At 33.8% G+C, this 19,098-nt stretch overlaps 1 protein-coding gene across 9 annotated transcripts; it reads right to left on the reverse strand.

The window, feature by feature from the left end:
- Positions 1-12,815: 12,815 nt before the first annotated feature.
- On the reverse strand, positions 12,816-17,611 carry LOC108476909 (BTB/POZ domain-containing protein At1g67900-like). 9 transcript variants are annotated; one of them, XM_053023283.1, is made up of 6 exons: positions 17,450-17,611; positions 17,237-17,329; positions 15,250-15,496; positions 15,105-15,174; positions 13,728-14,999; positions 12,816-13,522 (listed from the first exon to the last, which is right to left on the reverse strand). In XM_053023283.1, exons 3-6 carry the CDS (start codon positions 15,306-15,308, stop codon positions 13,025-13,027), a joined length of 1,899 nt encoding a protein of 632 aa, XP_052879243.1. In that variant the 5' UTR covers positions 15,309-15,496; positions 17,237-17,329; positions 17,450-17,611; the 3' UTR covers positions 12,816-13,024. The 9 variants fall into 9 exon arrangements, with proteins under 9 accessions (XP_052879243.1, XP_017634769.1, XP_052879244.1 ...); XM_017779280.2 differs by lacking the exon at positions 17,450-17,611 and having other exon boundaries at positions 17,237-17,436; XM_053023284.1 differs by lacking the exons at positions 17,237-17,329; positions 17,450-17,611 and adding an exon at positions 17,023-17,158.
- Between the last annotated feature and the right edge of the window lie 1,487 nt (positions 17,612-19,098).

Below are 19,098 nucleotides of genomic sequence, written 5' to 3' on the forward strand. Positions count from 1 at the left end.
GAGTTTATGTGGTCCGATGAATGTCGTGAGCTTTGATCGCTTAAAGAAAATGTTAATGAAGCTCGGTCTTAACTCAACCGTAATCGTATACCGTATCTTTGTGTACAATGATGCATCTTTAAGTGGTTTGGGTTGTGTGTTAATGCGATCGGAAAGGTAGTGGCTTATGCTTCACGGCAATTAAAACCACATGAAAAGAATTACCCTACACATGATCTTGAGTTAGTGCAATTGTTTTTGCCTTAAAAATTTGGAGACACTATTTATATGGTGAGAAGTGTTATATGTATACGGATCACAAAAGTTTGAAATACTTAATGACTCGTAAGGAACCGAACTTAAGACAGAGACGGTGGTTAGAGTTGCTTTGAAAGACTATGATTTGGTTATTGACTATCATCCGTGGAAAGCTAATGTAGTTGCCGATGCAATCGAGTCGAAAGTCATCCTTGTTTGCACTTCGCAATGAATGCTCATTTGGCTCTTAATGAAGAAGGTGTTGTATTAGTAGAATTGAAGGTAAAACCAATGTTTCTTCAACAATTCGAAGCTGCAGAATGAAGATCCAAAATTGGTGCTTTGAAACGACAAATGGTTCGGGATAATTTAGATTCGAGTTCAAGATTGATGATGAAGGTATATTGTGCTATCATAATAGGATTTGTGTTCCCAATAATTCGATTTAAAGAATGATATTCTTTCTCAAGCACATAATAGTATGTATTCTATTCATCCGGTAGTACAAAATGTATGGTGATCTGAAAAAGACATATTGGTGGCTGGTATGAAAAGAGAAATTTCAAATTTATTGCAAAATGTTTGATTTGCCGCAAGTTAAAGCGAGCATCAAGTGCCAACGGGTTTATTACAACCCATTATGATTCCCGAATGGAAGTGGGAGCATATTTCAATGGATTTTGTGTCGATTGCTCGTGACTCAGAAAGAAAGATTCGATATGGGTGATTGTTGATAGATTGACAAAGTCAAGACACTTTATTCCAATCGAATAGATTTTTCACTTAATAAGTTAGCGAAATTGTATGTGTCAAAGATTGTGAGACTACATGGAGTTCCAATATCTATCATTTCGCATCGGATCCGAGGTTTACTTCAAGATTTTGGAATAAATTGCAAGAAGCCTTAGGTACCAGATTGAATTTTAGTACAAAGATTTCATCCTCAAACAGATGGACAATCGAGGCGAGTGATTCAAATTTTAGAAGATATGTTAAGATGTTGTATACTCGAGTTTGATGACAGTTGGGAAAGGTATTTACTGCTATTGAGTTTGCTTACAACAATAGCTATCGGTCTAGTATAAAATGACACCATTTGAGGCTCTTTATGGTAGAAAATGCAAGACTCCATTGTGTTGGTCTGAATTGAGTGAATCAAAAATAGTTGGGGTTGATTTGATTCGAGAAACCAAGAGAAAGTCCGGATTATTCGAGATAGTCTAAAAGTCGCTCAGATCGCTGTAAGTCATATGCGAATTTAAAACGAAGAGACATAGAATATGCAAGGGTGATCGAGTATTTTAAAAGTTTCACCATGGAAAAGGGTGTTACGATTTGGTAAAAGGGAAAATTAAGTCCGAGATTCATAGGGCCATATGAAATTGTGGAAAGGGTTGGTCCTGTGGCTTATCGTTTGGCTTTACCTCCTAACTTGAGAAGATTCATAATGTGTTTCATGTGTCTATGCTAAGGCGAGATAGGTCGATCCTTCACATGTAATTCCCCATACTGAAATTGAGCTTCAACCGGATATGACTTATTCAAGAACCAAGAAGATTTTGGCTCGTGAAGTTAAGGAATTGCGGAACAAAAGAGTACCATTGGTTAAAGTATTATGGCATCGACATGGTATGGAGGAGGCAACTGGGGAAACAGAGGAGTCAATAAGATCACAAGATCCAAATCTATTTTCAGTAACAAATTTCGAGGACGAAATTTTTAAAGGGGAGAGTTATAACTACTAATTTTCAAGTGGTGTCGGAAATGGTGATTTGAGATCACTAAATTCAAAAATAAGATTGAACAAGATAGTAATTTAATATTTATGAGTCAAGTAAGAATTTAGAAGAATTTGTGAAATGGTGAAATTAGTGAATTAAAAGAATTTATTAGGTCAAACGGGTCAAAAATGAGGTATCGAGACCTCAAAGTTGAAAATCAAGCTATAAATATTTTTATAAATATTTATGGAGTGTCATTGAGTTAGTATTAAAGTTTAGTTAGAAAATTTTAACGCTTGGATGGCTAATTAATTGAAAAGGATTAAATTGAAAATAGCACAAAATTTGTTAAATTGTGAGTAAATAGCTTAAGTATTTAAAAGATGGATTTAAAGAGCAATTAGACCCAAAGGTTAATGGCTGGACGGTTTGGGTATGAAATAAGCAAGAAAACAATGTGAACAAGGGCAAAATTGGAAATAGATAAAAGTTAATAGTTAAATAATGATGTAATTGAAAAATCTAGACATTTTCTTCATAATTTCTCAGCCAAAACGCCATAGAAGATCTGGAGAAAGCTGGTTTTCATATTTTTACATCATGTGAGTCTAATTCTTGCTTTTTCTTGATAATTTTATGTTTTATGACTTTTACAATTAGGTCCACTTGTAGAATTCATTAGTTTTTGATTTTATGGGTGAAATTGGAAGTTACCCTGGATGGATAAGGAATTTTATGATGAATTATTATGAAATTTAAGTTCTAATTTCATATTAAGGTGGTTTTATTAAGTGATTTTGATAGGAAATGATATTTAGGACCTAATTGTGAAAAAGTTGTGAATTGAAGGTTGCTGTTGAAATTAAGAATATAAAAGGTTTTGAAATAGTTTATAATGATAAAATAAAGTGTTAATTGAGAAAAATTAGTTCAATTGATGGGTGAATTGAGTAGGGACTAAATTGTGAAAATCAGAAATTTTGGGGTAAAAGTGCAATTTTGAAATTTGAACAGCATAAATTGTGAAGTGAAATAGAAATCAAATAAATGCTAATGAGTAGAAATATTTTATATTATAGATCAAGAATCCAAAGAAGAACGAGGAAAAGAAAAAGTTGCGAATAGTCCCTAAATTTCAATATCTTCTACAAATTAGCGGGTAAGTTCATATGGTTGAAATTAGATGTTTATTTGTGAATGATTGAAGTATATAATGTGTTATTATATACGAATTTGTTGTGGGATTGTGTAGATTTTGTTAATGAAAGAATAAATGTGGAAATGCAAATTAGGAAAACGCAGGATTGAGTACGTTCAGATCGTGACGTGTGATGAATTGATGGATAAGACCATGGTTGTTCCATGGCAAAGTGTGAAATGTAGGTATGGTATCATCCATACTGAGTTGTGAAATGTAGGTATGGTATTATCCATACTGAGCTGTGAAATGTAGGTATGGTATTATCAAATCCATACTGAGTTAAGAAATGTAGGTATGGCATTTCCCATACCGAAGTTAAAAAATGTAGGTATGGTATTTCAATGAGAAAACCATACTGAGTTGTGAATCGTGGCATTGAGCAACGACGTACTCAATTTCGTAAGCCGTTTCCTAATTTGATTATAAGAAATAAAAGAGAAGTGATCCAAATGAAAGAGATTGAGTAGTTGTTACTGTTGAGCTCAACTATGTGAATTATTATAACAATGGTTGTGAATCGCAGGAAACTTTAGTAAATGTTTTGGTATTGTTTGGAAATATTATGTTTGGTAAGCATTACTTTTAACCTATGAACTTACTAAGCTTCAATAAGCTTACTTGTGTGTGTTTAATATTTTTATGTAGATTGACTTGAAGTGAAGTGGGTAGATCGGATCAACACAACAAAGCACACTATCCAGATCAATTCGTAGCTTTTGTTTTATGTTTGAAGATTTATATGGCATGTATAGAGTTTGAATGAATTGAAGTAAAGATGTTATAAACTAGTTAACAATATTTGTACTAAAATAGTTTTCGGTAAGTAGCAGTAGTTTGACTTTGAAAAATCACTAAAAATAGTAGAAATGGAATTAAATAATGAATAAATTATGTAATTGAATCTCGATGAGTCTATTTTCATATGGAAGAAGCAAAACAGGTATATGAGCTATATTTTATGAGATGTTTAAATTTTTGTGAAACAGGGCCAGAGCGATTTCTGGATCCCCTGTTCTGACTTTGGAAATTCACCATAAATTTTACAAAGATAATTAGAAGTCATACTTTATATGTACAGATTCCTTATTGAGTCTAGTTTTATTAGAGACAAACGGCATAGTCATTGAAGCTCTGTACAGAGAGATATCTGATTCGTAATACACAAAGGTCAGAGTAGTCAAACCCTGAAACAGGGGAGATTTTAAATAATAAACTGTACTAATTGGCTTGACCAAAAATTCTAGAAAAAAATTGGTAAGTAGATATATGAGTATAAATTCAGATAAAATTTACGGATTTGGATTTCGAGTTTTATAACTCGAGATATGAATTATTTAGCAACTATGACACAGTTGGACAGCTTGTCTGGAAAGTGTGATATAAATTGTTTGAATTTGTTTAAGTGCTCAAATAAGTTTAGTAATGCCTCGTGCTCGACTCCGGCGACGGTCTCGGGTAAAGGGGGCGTTACAAGAAAAATATTTACCATATAATGCGAATGCATGACTTTTTGAAGACAAAAATTTGAGGATCACGACTAAATGTCAATTTGAACAAGGAAATTTGAAAATTTTGATAACACGAGTTTAATTCCAAACAAGACTCTCAAAAAGGGTTCCTCAGTGGAGTCGCCAGCTGTAGCGACGTAAAAATTTTTTAGCTTGGCTTGGTCGCTAATTGTGGCGATTTATTGAAAACTTGACAAACTAAAATTTGATTTTAAAATAAATAGGGAGTCGCCACCGATCCTTTTTCCTAGGTGTGATCGGACACCTATTAGATTTTTTTTTTTTTGTTTTTAAAACAAAAAGAGGGCCGAGTTTAGGTCTACGTCAAAAGCCAGATAAAAATTAGGGTTCAGGAGTCGGTTACGCGCGAGGAAGGTATTAGCACCCTCGCGACGCCCAAAATTGGTATCTTATAAACACGTGTTGTCTTGATTTTTAAAAATACGAGTTCAATGTAACATTTAGTCGCGATCCGATTGAAAAGACATGAAATTTTAGTTTCGGTTTTTGAGAAGGATATACCGTTTTAACACAAGCCGACAAATTCCATCCAACATAGCGATGAAACTTATGGCTTAATGTTAAATCGATACATTGCCTCGCTTATTAAAAAAGAAGAATAAGATTTTCGAAATAATGCAAAGCAAATTGATGTGAAATAAAAATAAATAAAAGAGCCAGAAATACATTGAAGCAAATAACGAATATGACAGTAATAAAAAAACAATAACAATACATGCAAGATTAAATGTAATAATAATATCAAATACGAGAAAACAATGAATATACATATATCAAAGATGATATTAAGAGTATGTACGTATACATTTTTATACACACATATATATAAGTAGTAATAATGTTAGAAATATACTATATATATTATTTGAACTATACATGAAGTGATAAAATATATAATTAGTAATGTTAAAGTATATACATAATAATAAATATTGAAAGATGTATGTACATAGCGTATATGAGAAATATACATATACATAATATAGAATAAAAATATATATATATGTAGCACATGTTAAAAGAATACATATAATATACATATATTTCAAAGAAGATAATAATAATAATAAAAGAATAACTATTAATATGTTGCATAAAGTATATATATATATATATAAATAATAATGGTGTTAGGAATATACTATAATAGTATAAAGATACATAACTAATAATATTAATGTGTGTACATAATAATATATAAAAGTATGGTATTAAACATATATATAACGATATAAAAGATATATGTATTATGATACGTAAGTATATTAAATTCACATACATAGACATAATATAAAAATATTAAAATAAAGTAGAAAGTGATACTATATACAAATATATACGTATGCATATATAATAAAATATACACTAATATTATATAACATTAATACTAAAATGATGATGTAATATAAAAATAAATATAATATAATAATATTAAAATAAAGTAATTAAGATAATTCTATATATAGATATATACGTATATAATAATAATATACACTAATATTTTTAAATAATAAGAGTAAATATAATAATAATAATAATATTAAATAACAATGATACAATAATCTAGTGAAATTAATATTACAAATGCTATTTAAGAACAAAAAAAAAACAAAAAAAAGACGAAATTGAAGTCAAAACAGAATTCTTGGGGTGAAATTGGAAACGAAATATGGAAATCAGACCAAATTGCAACGTGCGTGTGACCTAAAGGGACCCAAAAGCGCAGATTCTCGATCAAGAAACGTCATACTGCACGGAGGGACTAAATTGAAAACCATGAAAAATTATGGGGCCAAATTAAAATGTAAAAACTTAATTGTAAATGCATGAAAAAGAGGAAAGGCCGATTGCGCAAATAGCCCTTCCGTTTTAAAAACATGCGGATCCTGCTCGGAGCGGGTCGGGTCGACCCGACCCAGGGCTAAACGACGTCGTTTTTGTTTTAACCGGGAGGGGACCAAAATGGTGCATTTTGGTCCTTTATAAAAGATAAACTTTTTTGAAAAAAATTTATTTACACCGGGGAAAGAAAAAAAAAAGAAAAGAAAGAAGGAGAGAAGAGGGGGAAGGGGAGAATCCGGTAGGGAGCCGGTCACCGGTCAGTCACAGGACCACCATCGGCGCTGGCGTCGGCCACAGTGGACAGTGGCCGGAGAGGTGAAAAACTCTAAATTTTTTCCTCTTTTTTATTATATTATTTTTTTATACGTTTTTCTTTGTTTATAATATAAATATAGATGGAAAATAAGTCTGAAAATGTGATTAAAGATAGAAATGAGGAAATCACTCTAAATGTTTAATACCTTTATTTTTGGTTGCTGGATTGATGCTATACCTGTGTTTTCCTTTTATGTTTTTTTGAATCTGTTTGTGTATATTGGAAATCTTTTTGTATTGATCCAAAATCCCCCCTTTTACAAACTAATTTTTCGGGTAACCCTTTACATTCATTTTTTATATTATTTCTATCTCTTCTTGCAGGTATTGGGGCGGTGGAGCAGAGCTGGTGGCGCCAGGGGATGGTGACCAGTGCTGGTGTCAGAGGGTAGGTGGCCGATAATCAGGGGCAAGTAAGGGGTAGGTTCGGCTAGGGTTTGTTCTTTTCTGATTTGTTTTGGGCTAGGGTTTAGTTGGGCTAGGGGTTTTGGTTAATCGGGTTAGATTAGGTGGGCTTCGAGTTTGGGTTTGAAAATGGGTTAAGGGGTTTGGGTAATGTATTGGGTTTTGGTTTAATGTAAATGTAATTGGGCTGAGTAGTTTAAAACGACCCAAAATTGGCCTATAACACGGTTGATGCTGGGATTGGGTAAGACTCAAATGGCAAGAGAAATCTTTGTGTTCATTTGCTACCTCAGCTCATATATAGCTCATGATAGTACTTCTCCTTAACAATATACTAGGTTCAGGTCTGCATGCAGGGCTTACATTTTCTACATCTACGTTATGTAAGCCGTTTTTGTTTTTGAGAGAAAACAACGAAAATTCTTCTTCTTTTCTCATCCGATTCAATTCTAGGAATCAATTTAAATATATAATTTTTAAATGTTCTGTTTGTTTGTTGGACAGAAAATATTTTTCAAAAAATAAATTTTAGAATATTTGCTAAAAAAAAATGTTTTATACACATTCAACCAAATATAGGAAAATATCATGTTTTTAAGAAAATCAATATATATAATTTTAGTGAAACAAACAAATAACGAAAGAGTACATCAGATTCAATTGATCAAACACTACCCTAACTTTATCTTGAATACGAACATCTGAGGTAGCATGAGGGCACTCATCATAAACTTAGATTCCTATCTTCCCCTTTGAGCTCAATTTAGCCAAACAGACTGCAACGCGATTATCTACTTGGGAACATGTTGAATCAACCAACGCCCTTCTGTACTCATTATCTCTTCGACTCTCTTGAGGATTGTAATGCCCAAATCTCCCACTAAATTATCATGTAGAGCTTGAACTACTTCCAAATTATCAATATGAATCACAACTCTATTAAAACCATTATTAAGAGACATAATCATGCCATTCACAATACCCTAAAGTTCATCCTCAAAGATGTTGCATTTTTCGAGAAATCGATTATAGCCGAAAATCCACTTCCTATTCTGATCTAGCAGCACTCCACCAGCAGGCGCTGCTCCAGATCCTTGTTCAATCGTTCCATCAGTGAACAAGTGTAATAGGATTTCTAACAAGGTGCTCAGAGGACTAGAGATTTGGACATTTGACTTATCCCCATAAAGATTCTGCTCATACTATTGTGTCCATGAATAGGAAATTTTAACAATCTCATTGACGCTCTAAGAAATGCCTTGGAAAATAAAAAAGGTTCCTATTTTTCCATAAGAGCCAAGCAATTATTCCAAAAAAACAAGATCATGCTTCTCTCTTCTAGACACTTTCATGGAACAACAAAGATTAGAGGTTAGCCAAGTTTGTAGATTCGCAAAAAAAAAAAAAAAATTATTCTGTTGGTCATTTGGAACAACTTGCCTCCACACCTCCTTAGTTGTTGAACAATCATGTAACACATGCAGAATATCCTTTGTATCATGACAACAAAGTGGGCATGAACTATTGCTCCCAACTCCTCGTCGTATACGTTCCATGTTAATGAGTAGTCATTGCTTAGAAACAAGAAAAAGAAAAAGTCCGACTCACTATGGCCCCTGATACTTCCATGTAACTTCTTTAGGGTTCCAAGAATTTTCTTTTAAAGACCAAAAGGTGCTTTTGACAAAAAAGGATCCTGCAATTGTACGTGTCCAAATAATCCTATCTGGCCCAGGTAGAGGATGAGTAGGGGGTAATACTTATGATATACCTAACAATATCATCTGATAGCCAAAGATGAAAAAGATCCAAATTTCAAGAACCATCTTGCAACACCATTTCACTCAAGGACCAATCTAAAGATAGATTAGCATGGGCAAGAATATAACTTGCCAAGGAGCCTACTATTGGTATCCATGAGTCCTTCCAACAATGAATACTATTGCCATTCCCAATAAACCAAGCTAGGTTCTCACGAAGTTGTGGCCATGGAAGTATGATCTTTTAAACCATACTTCGCCTGAAGGACCTAAATCTAGAGAGCATTGTTTTTGGTGAGCAAATTAAAACCAATCTTCATTAAGAAGGAAGTATTTTGATCTCTCAAATGTCGAAACCCCAGGCCACCATGAGATCGAGGCTAGCAGATATTTTCCCAACCAACTAGTGCCATCTTCATGTGTCCTCCTGAGTGGCCCCAAATGAATTGCCGAACAATCTGTTCGATCTCTGTATAGGCTCCTTTGGGTATCATCATAGTCTGCATGAAATAGTTAGGGATTGAAAGAGGAATATAATGAGCCAGTGTTACTCTCCCCGCCAAAGACAGCTTCCTAGCATCCCAGGTAAGTAACTTGGAGCGTACCTTTTCCACCACAAAGCTTAAGGTACTATTAGTCATCTGTTCGAGGAAGAGAGGCACCCCCAAGTAAGAGCCAAAATTCTAGACTTCCTTGAATCCAAGTACCTCACTAATCTGATTGCTTAATTCTTCATCCACTCCTCTAGAAAAGAAAACACTGCATTTTCGAGCACTGATCCTATGACCAGAAAAATCACAGAATTGTACTAAGATATGTTTAAGTACCTAAGCTTGCTCCAACTCCGCTTGCAAAAATTGACCAAATCATCTGCAAAGAAAAGGTGAGATAAAATAGGACTTGAATTAGACAAGCGAATAGGAAACCAGTTACTAACAAAAATAGTTTGCAAAAAATGTTTTACAATAGCAAAAATGCAATTTCACCATTTTAATAGTCTATATTTTTATAATTTTTAAAGGATTAAATCAATTATTTATATTTTTAGGGGCCAAAGTGCAATTTTACATTTACTAATTTAAAATTTTAAAGGGCCTAAATGAAAAAAATTACATTTTAAGGGGGATCAGGGCCTTATTAGCCCCTTAGTTTTGCCCCTAAATTAAAAGTAGTTTGAAGTTAATTGGAGGTGATCGGAACTCAAAAAGGGCTTTGGAAAGCCAAAACAAAACAAATCAAAATAATGCAATGCAGTGGCCATGCCTTGACACTAGTGTACCGATACAAGCCCTTGCCATTGTTTACTTGGGCATTCTATCTCACTTATTGTGATACCATGAGGGTCAAGAATTGAAACCACAACCCTAGATTAAAAAAAAAAAAACTTATAACTCACTTATTTTAATACTTAAAAGCTTAATACCAAAATTTTAAACTTAAAAAGACTCAAAAATCACGTTTAAACACTAAAAAAACTATCGAACACCTCCGAACATAATAAACATAAAACATGCTTAAAGAGAAGCCGTATACATGAAAATTTTCTTCATAAAACATAATCAAATTGCATTGTCACCCATCAAAATATGCATCAAACATATCTAGCGCATAATAAGGCGTTCATAAACCATTCAAAATGAGCAATTTAAGCTTATAACATGGCAGAACTATATGCATGCATGCAACTCATGTGAAGCCACAACATCCATGGCTCTAAGGTCAACCAAAACATATTCAGAAGTAGAATTAATCACCGTACATCACTATAAACTTTAATATTAAATTATAATTATTTCCAATTAACCGAAATGCTCTTGAGATAAAATTATCATTTTGTCGTTCAACTAGTATCTTTACACGATTAAGTATAAAACTTTAAAAATAACTTAATATATTTTGTAATAACTTCCCAATAATCCAAAATTTATTAAATATTTGAAAGAAGCATTAATTAATTAATTGGTTTGCTAAAGTTGAAGATTCAACTTGAATTCTGTTAGGCCCAAACCCTAAATTCAGGTTCGAAATGGTTTTACGTTCATCACTGGATGTCCAAGGATTTTGCCCAAATTCAGTACCCCATCTGTTGTTCTTACCTTCTAATTTTTAAGTTTTAATTTTTTTATTTATGATTAAAGTTTATTTTAAATAAATTATCTCTTTATTTTAAAATTTTATAATATTAAAATCAATGAATATTAAATTTTAAGCTTAAAATATAATTTTAAGAGAGAAACATATTAATAATATTTGTCAAATTAAATTTATATTTTCAAAAAGAATAAAAATTAATTACATATTAAAGTGGAACAAAATTAGATACTAAAAATTATCAAAAAATAAAATATTAACAAATTCATCATTATAACAAATTAAATTAACAATTAATACATATAAAATAGATAACCGGTAAGAAATTATTAATAATATCATTTAAATTATAATATATTACTATTAATATTCAGAGCATGATGATTTTTATATATTTTAATATTAAATAGTAAAATTAAATAACATTAATATAATTGATTTCAAATTAGTTAAATATTTTGTAATTAGATTGCTTTTTCAATTTATTAATAAATTTTTAAGAAACTCATTAAAATTTTAAAAATATTAATTTTATAAAAATATAATATACATAATCAATATGTGTATTGCACGAGAATACAAATTAATTGTTGTATATATTTGTGTAGAATATATTTATATATCTTGCGTATCGTGCATATTCTTATTTATTTACTTCATAAAATTTGAAAATTACCCAAAAATTAATTTCTTTTTTTTTTTTTAAAAAAAGGGTGGTTGCTCATCTTCTCAAATAAAGATGGGATTCCAGACCTATGAAAAAGTAATTTTGAAAACTGATTTCAGTTAAATCTCTTGTCAAGAAAGGGGAAATTTTGGAAACTTGGCTTTCAACTGTTTTTTTTATATCGAAATAATTTTAAGGGTAAACTATTAAATTAGTCACTTTTGTTTCTCTTAGATTATATTTTAGTTAGTTATGTTTGAAAAAAATGTTACTTTTTAGTCACTTACGTTATCGTATTGTAATATTTTAGTCACTGAAAAGTAATTGTCATTAAAAGTGTAACGATAAGTAAATGTGACACTTTAAAATTATCATTTCAAAAGAAAATTTTAAGTTAAATTATACAATTGGTCCTTATATTTTTTAAGCAATTTAATTTTTTTTCTTTTAAGTTAAAAGAGATGGAGAATGAAGGAAAATAGAGGGAGAAGTAGAAGAGAAAGGAAAAAAAAAAGAAGTTAAAAAAATAAAACAAAAAAGTAAATTGCTCAAAACAAAAAAATATGGAGACTAATTGTACAATTTAATCTAAATTTTTTGTTTGAGATGATGATTAGATGTGCCACGTCAGCTTACCATTACACCCTTAATAGCAATTAACAACTTAGTGACTAAAATGTTACAACACGTTAACATAAGTAACTAAAACATAACATTTCAAATATAAGTGAATAAAATGTAACATAAAGAAAATAAAAGATACTTACCCTAATTTTAAATCATTTGGCAGGTTATGACATTACCTATCAACCAACTCTTAATATTTTATGTTGTAACAACAATAATAATAATAATAATAATAATAATAATAATAATAATAATAATAATTAATATTATTAAATTATACTTATATCTAAATCAATCAAATAATTTGTGTAGATTTAATTTTATTAAATGGCGAAACAATAGAAGGAAGTAATATATAAAAATTTGAATCCATAATATTAAAATTTAAAATCCGAAATGTATCAAAATTTGGAATGTAAATTAAAAAAAGTTAATAATATATAATTGAGAGGATATTGGAGTTTTGAATACTCATGCTTACATTTAATCTTGATTCTTATTACATTAGGTTACACCCACAATGCACATTGAGATTGTTTTGTTTCTTAGCTAAAATTACAAGGATAAAGAGTATTGGTTTTACCCTTAAAAAGCTACCATCTCTAACTTGTAAGTAAACAAAAATTCACTCAGTTCTTTTCACTGCCACTTCTATTGATGGACAGCAACTTATTGAACATTCTTTTGGGTCTCCTAGGAAGAGCACAAAATGCCTTAAACTTAGAAGGTCTTCCCATTCCATCACGATTCATCTCATTTTCATCTAAATCATCTTCTCCAGCTACCTTGTTCCTTAATCTCGAATTTCTCGACTTTGGGGATTTAATGCCTGAGTTGCTCCATTCATCATCTGCTGGGATACTAGTAGTAGTGCTTAAAGGCCCTGGAGGCTTAGATGGATCAATGTTATGAGAGGCTAAAAGTGCCTTGATGTTGCTAGGGAGGTCAGCCACTTTGGCCCCCGTTGTGGCTGCTCGAGCTTGCTCGAAGAATAGAACTTGTACCACTACTCTTAGTGGAAGCTTTTCATTTTGAGCAGCATGCATGCAAGCCTCTACCGACAGCTTCCTGCAGTCCAGAATACGGCATAACCTTTTCCTTTCACTCTTGTTTAGCTCCGGGTGTGCCTGGATATTCAAAAACAGCAACTAATTGAATCTGCACCTTCATATTAGCACTAGTAACAGCTCAGTTTATGCCACTGTTCAGAATTGGTCATGTTTATTGAGATGATTACAAATTATATTCTACGAATTTCCCTCCATTGCAGAAATTCAACACAAGTATGAAACATGGTAAACTAGTGAGGCCAGGAAAACGGTTTGTATTTACCTTGAGATAAATGTCGATGGCTCGGTAGAGATCGTCATGGTCAGGCCGTGAGAAATTTGGGATGGTCTCAGCTATTGCAATGAATTTTGAGAGAGGCAGATTTACGTCTTTGGCAATCTCTTGGAGATATCCATCTACAATTCTACCTACTTTTAGTTTGGAACTGTGTGATGCAGAAGAAGATCTCCTAGCTTCCTGAAACTCCAAATCCACATTCTCGGCTGATCGCGACCTTCTTCTCCTCTCAATCCCCAGCTTTGATCTCGGAGGGCTCGTTGGTGTACTTTGTCCTTGTAACATGAATTGCTCGAAAATGGTCAAAACTATGTCGACGTCATAGAGGGTATCGCTCGAGTGTGATAAACAAGGTATTAACAGATCACTGACTCTTGCCTCCTCTAATTGAAGTGCTACTCTTCTAGCCAATTCCATCTTTGAAGAAGATGAAGCATTAAGGATGTTGGCTACTTTCAAGAGCTTAAGTAGAAAACTGCAAGAAACAGCGCCTTTCTCTGATGGGAGTAAACTTACTAAAGATTCCAACACCAACCTGTGCTTTGAAGTAACCTCGCCAGCCGAGTCTGAATCCGAGGTAGATGCTGTTGTTGCTTCTCTGTTAGTTTTTACTTTTCTTGATATGTTAGGTAGCCATCGAGATGCATAAACTTGCAGTGCTTCACCAATGAGATTAGAGAGTATTTTCCCACCAGATTTAATACCTATCATGGTTCTCCAGTAGAGATCAATACTCAACTCAGCAATGTCCTCAGCCCACCAACCTTTGATAGTCTGTTGGTGCCGCTGGCTCTCGGCTCCATTGCAAGACATATCATCCTGAACCCTTCTCGAATGACTATGTGACAAGCTCACCTTTGAAGGGTGTGTCAAAACTTTCGACGCAATTGATTCTATGCATCTGCTTGTGATTCCAAGGTCTTCAGACCATAAGGAAAAGGCTTTGGTGCTTTGCAGGGTGATAATAGAGTCTTTCCAACCATGAAGGATGCAGGAATTGAAGAAAACTTCGACTTTGTAAACTAAGTTCCCTTTCTCAACATCTTCTGTCATCTGCAAATATTCAGCAGCACATCGGACCGCCACAATGTTATAGGCGCTGAGAGTGATAGTGATGCCATAACAGAACTTAGCACAAAACTCAAACGCCTCAATTCCACCAGGGAAATCAGGTAATTGGATGATTTGGGGTTGTAATGTTTCAGGGGATTCAGAGCATATTCTTTGTAGCCGCATACACTTTGATAACAAAGGAAACTGCCCGTACAGTGAATTTGCAAAGAATCAATATAATAAGAAATAAAAAGATTGAATGGAATCACAACAAATGCATGGAATTTAGAACAATCTCAGAAAATTTACCTTGTGAAGCATATATCTACTTCCTTTCACTTGAATTATAAGGTCACTAGAGACTTCAGAAGAGACAGACCTGTATTGAGAAAACAAAGTTCATGGAATTTTCCTCAAATATAGATAAAGAAAAATAATGAGTGTGTCTTCATACCTTACAGCCTCTGTAGTGTAGAAGGTGTCAGGCCGAGATCCAAGTTTCATAAACTTCATGACTGGATTTTCTGTTGCTTTTTTCCCTTCAGTTGTGTATTCACCAGCTACAAATTAGCATGATGATGGAAACTAATCAAGCTCCTTCCTTGCCTGATTATAGGAGTCCCCCTTTTGGTGCACCAAAGTTCCTACTCCAACAGCCAGCTAGACCCCCAATTTCTTGACCCAACCAAGCAACCCCGCAACTATATACCAGAAAGGAAAAATAGACTTCAAACTCCAGAAAGTTGAAAAATCTTTCTATATAACAAATAAAAATAAATCTAAAAAGAAATATCTAGCATTTATTTACTGGAGGGAGACATCCAAAATGATAGGAGTGCAAAGAGGATTTCGATACATATTTTTTAGGAAACCAAGAAGATCAAATAATCTAAATTCCCAAGTCCTTTCTGTCAATCTGATTTGGACATGCAAAACACAGAATCAAAGCCATTGCAATCCTATCAAACATCCAGTATGCTAAAATTCTCCCCAATTCAATGAACCCAAAAAGAAGAGACCACAGCAGTTCTCCTCTCTTATGGCATACATATATGTTGAGCTTGAGTTCACCATGTTAGAAGACTCCACAACAATCAAACAAAGAATGTTTCTTGAGACAACCGCCTGAAAATTCAATGCTTTTGATGCTTGCACACACCAACTGCCAATCATTCATCGGAAAATTCAACCTGTATATGTTAATTCAACCTGCATATGTTGTATGTGTGTGTGTATATTAATCCTTTTGTAACAACTAAAAGTATATATGGTTTATGTTCAAAAAAAGAAAAAAAAAAGTATTTATGGCTTGAGGCCGTAGGCTTGAAGGACATTTTGCCTCGAGTCCTATGACCACGCCGTGCCAGCGAGTAATGAGGAAGGCAGCACCCACGTGCTAAGCCTGGGCACAAGTGCGCCCACTTGTGCCCCTCCCTGTCATCATTGCTACACCAAATGTTTTACTTTCACCTGTACGCCCCAGGTTTATTATTCTACCCAAAAACTAGTTTATACGCAACATCGTACACCACTCAATTTCCATTCACTATATCTTTTTAAGAAGACTGAAAAAATATATCTTTTTTTCCAAAAAGTTTTTCTAATTTTTATTGTCTGCTAGCTTTACACAAGGAAAGAAAAGGGGAAAGTTTAAAGAAGGAATAGAATATGTGTATGGCTATTATAGTTGCCTTTAACCATCCTCACCGACGATTTTGCACTTTGCAGATCATATACGTTAATGATTGGGGATGCACTACAACTAAAAATCTGGAACGGAACTGGCCTTGCCATTTCACTAAAATATCACCACCAACCCTTTCCTCGAATTTAATCCAAATGGTCCAATGATGACGAAGGAAACAGTTGCTTTAAGATTGAGTGATTGATGTTAGCATGATGAGATAAGGGAAAGTGTGCGTTCTTTTCACTCGTAGAGGGATTCATTAATGAAATGCGTTATCTTGGCAGTTGACGGTCACCTTTCAAACTTGTTTTTGCATTGGATTCTCACAAGCTTTGCCCTCATTTTTGTTCTTAATGATATCATTTCTAAATGGCTGAGATTCACAGGATTAAAAGAGGAACTTAAGAAAGATATGAGTGATGAGTAATCCATAGTTCCATACTAAAAATGCTTAAGCTTTTCCCTTCACTTCATCAAGATATTAATTAACCAAAATGCAACCCAATGCAATGCATGCCCATGTTAGGTAATTAATCTCACCTCGGACTTTTCACAGCTCGAATGGGTGCCATTTATGTTACTAACAAACAATCAAATAGGTAAGTGCTTTTTTCATCTTATATAAAAGAAAAGGAGAGAGAAAGCAAAAACCAGGTAGAAATTACGAGGAAAATCCAGAATTTGTCAAAGCAATAAACACCAAGCCTACAAACTTGAATCAAATAAACAAGAAGGAGATGCATTTCATGGTCACCTGATTTCGCTCAAGATGGTTCAAGGGACTTTCTTCTGCTGCTATATATATCATAAATTGAAAGAGAAAAAGCTGAAAACTCTTCAAGCTTTACTTCAATTCAAAAAACAAAAAGGGTATAAAAATAGAGGGAGTGAGAGTAGGTTAAAAATGTAACATTAAACAAGTTGGTTTTGTCAAAAAGGGAGTAATGTACAAAAGTTGTCTACCTACATGTTGTATGTTACTGAGGCATGATCACAAGGGGGGTTAAGACCCAGTCTCCGTTTAGGCTCGATCATTGTCCATTAAAGACCGAGACCAAGGGTTTTGTCTTGGCTCGATCCATGCCTACCCTAAGCCCAGGCAACTTTGGCTATCCTTGATATTTGTTGGATAGGCTAAAGATAATCTGTGAAAATTTGAGTGGAGTTGGATACAGGTTAAGTCTTGGTGGGGGATAAATTGATGTAAACCTTACGTGAGAAAAAAGGGTTATCCACAAATGCTGTAATGGTCCTTCTCACTGCTACCCAGGGGGGCGGCCAACCGACAACCCTTCCTTTTGTGGGACCATAAGGGAGGTTGAACTTTGAAACTATTAAGGCTTTTGCTTCTAGTCGCTTATGAAAATTTGCATCTCATTAATTTCTTGTTGAATTAATATAGAGATTCAAAAAGATTTCAATGCCTAAATGAAAGGAGATGAATGATGTTAGGTGGTTGACAAGCAACATCTAAGGGATTGGAATTTTGAAAGAGAATCTTGCATAATGGTGCGCCCATGTGGGAATCCCCTCATTTCACAACTGTTCCAGTTCTTCTTTCAGGGATTTTGCTTTGGGAAATCAATGAACCTAAAGATTTCATGAAAACAATCAAAGAAATGAATAATGAATTGTCTTTCAGAAAGATAATCGAAGCAGAATATACGTTGTACGCAGCTCCCAACTTTTTCTCTGTTCATTTTCATGCTTGAATTTTTCGCCAAAAATAGACAACATTATGTAATAAAGTCCCACAATTTTAATTACAGTATTTTATGATTCACTAATTAAGTACACAACATAAGTACAAAATCATACTAGAAGACACCATTTGCAGCAAACTAGGATTGGAGTTTTTTTTTTTTTTTTTTGTAATAACAACATACAAATTAAGCAGGGAGGGCTCAAGAGGGGCCTGAAACATTGACGTGAGGCCAGGCCTCCAAAAAATTGTCAACTTTGGAAATTAGCATGCGAGCAATTGTTTCAAGTTCGTGTAATCGCTGTCTGTCTGTCATTTACAATCCCTTTTTAGGGCTTTGGAATTTGGTGCGTTTTAGAAAAATACAGAATTGCCACGCTTGCGGCCAGATTTGATGCAGTCTGCCTTTACCGGTTGGTGCTGGAGACTTATGAAATGTAACCTTCAGGGTTACAGGGGACCTGCCTAGTCTACTACCATACCTCCACAGGGTGGGCAGTGCTGGTGGCCCAGGCCCTGCGTGGATCCGAATAAATGTCACTTTCAGCTTTTCCAATGTGGTGCCCTGCTCCTTTACTCGTGGGGTTTCTGTGTTTCTAATGAATCCAGGCCTCGCCGGAAAAACTAAAACTCCAATAGGGGAAAAGGTCGGACCCCAACTCACGTGCATGTCCAGTCATTAGTTGCTTCAGCATTAATATATACGTAAACAACCAGAGTCAGTCTGCAAGTTACTCTTCATCTTAATCAAAACTTGTCTTACAAAAGCTCTCACAAGTATAATGCTAAAGTCTCTACATATTCTCGATTTGGATCTGAATGTCAAAAGCATAAAGTCTTGGATAAAGTTTGATATCTTGGGGATTTGAGAGGTGGCTTTCACTAACTCCCGTGGGATTCTAGAGGTGGCCCCC

This window comes from Gossypium arboreum, chromosome 12 (assembly GCF_025698485.1).
Source record: "Gossypium arboreum isolate Shixiya-1 chromosome 12, ASM2569848v2, whole genome shotgun sequence".
Classification (NCBI taxonomy): Eukaryota; Viridiplantae; Streptophyta; class Magnoliopsida; order Malvales; family Malvaceae; genus Gossypium; species Gossypium arboreum.

What these genes read in the sequence shown, in the direction of transcription:
- LOC108476909 (XM_053023283.1), bottom strand. Translation starts at nt 15,308, where the DNA reads ATGAAGTTTATGAAACTTGGATCTCGGCCTGACACCTTCTACACTACA. An exon ending in TACACTACAGAGGCTGTAAG is followed by an intron (nt 15,175 to 15,249) that starts GTATGAAGACAC and finishes TTCTCAATACAG; the next exon opens with GTCTGTCTCTTCTGAAGTCT. An exon ending in GTAGATATATGCTTCACAAG is followed by an intron (nt 15,000 to 15,104) that starts GTAAATTTTCTG and finishes CTGTACGGGCAG; the next exon opens with TTTCCTTTGTTATCAAAGTG.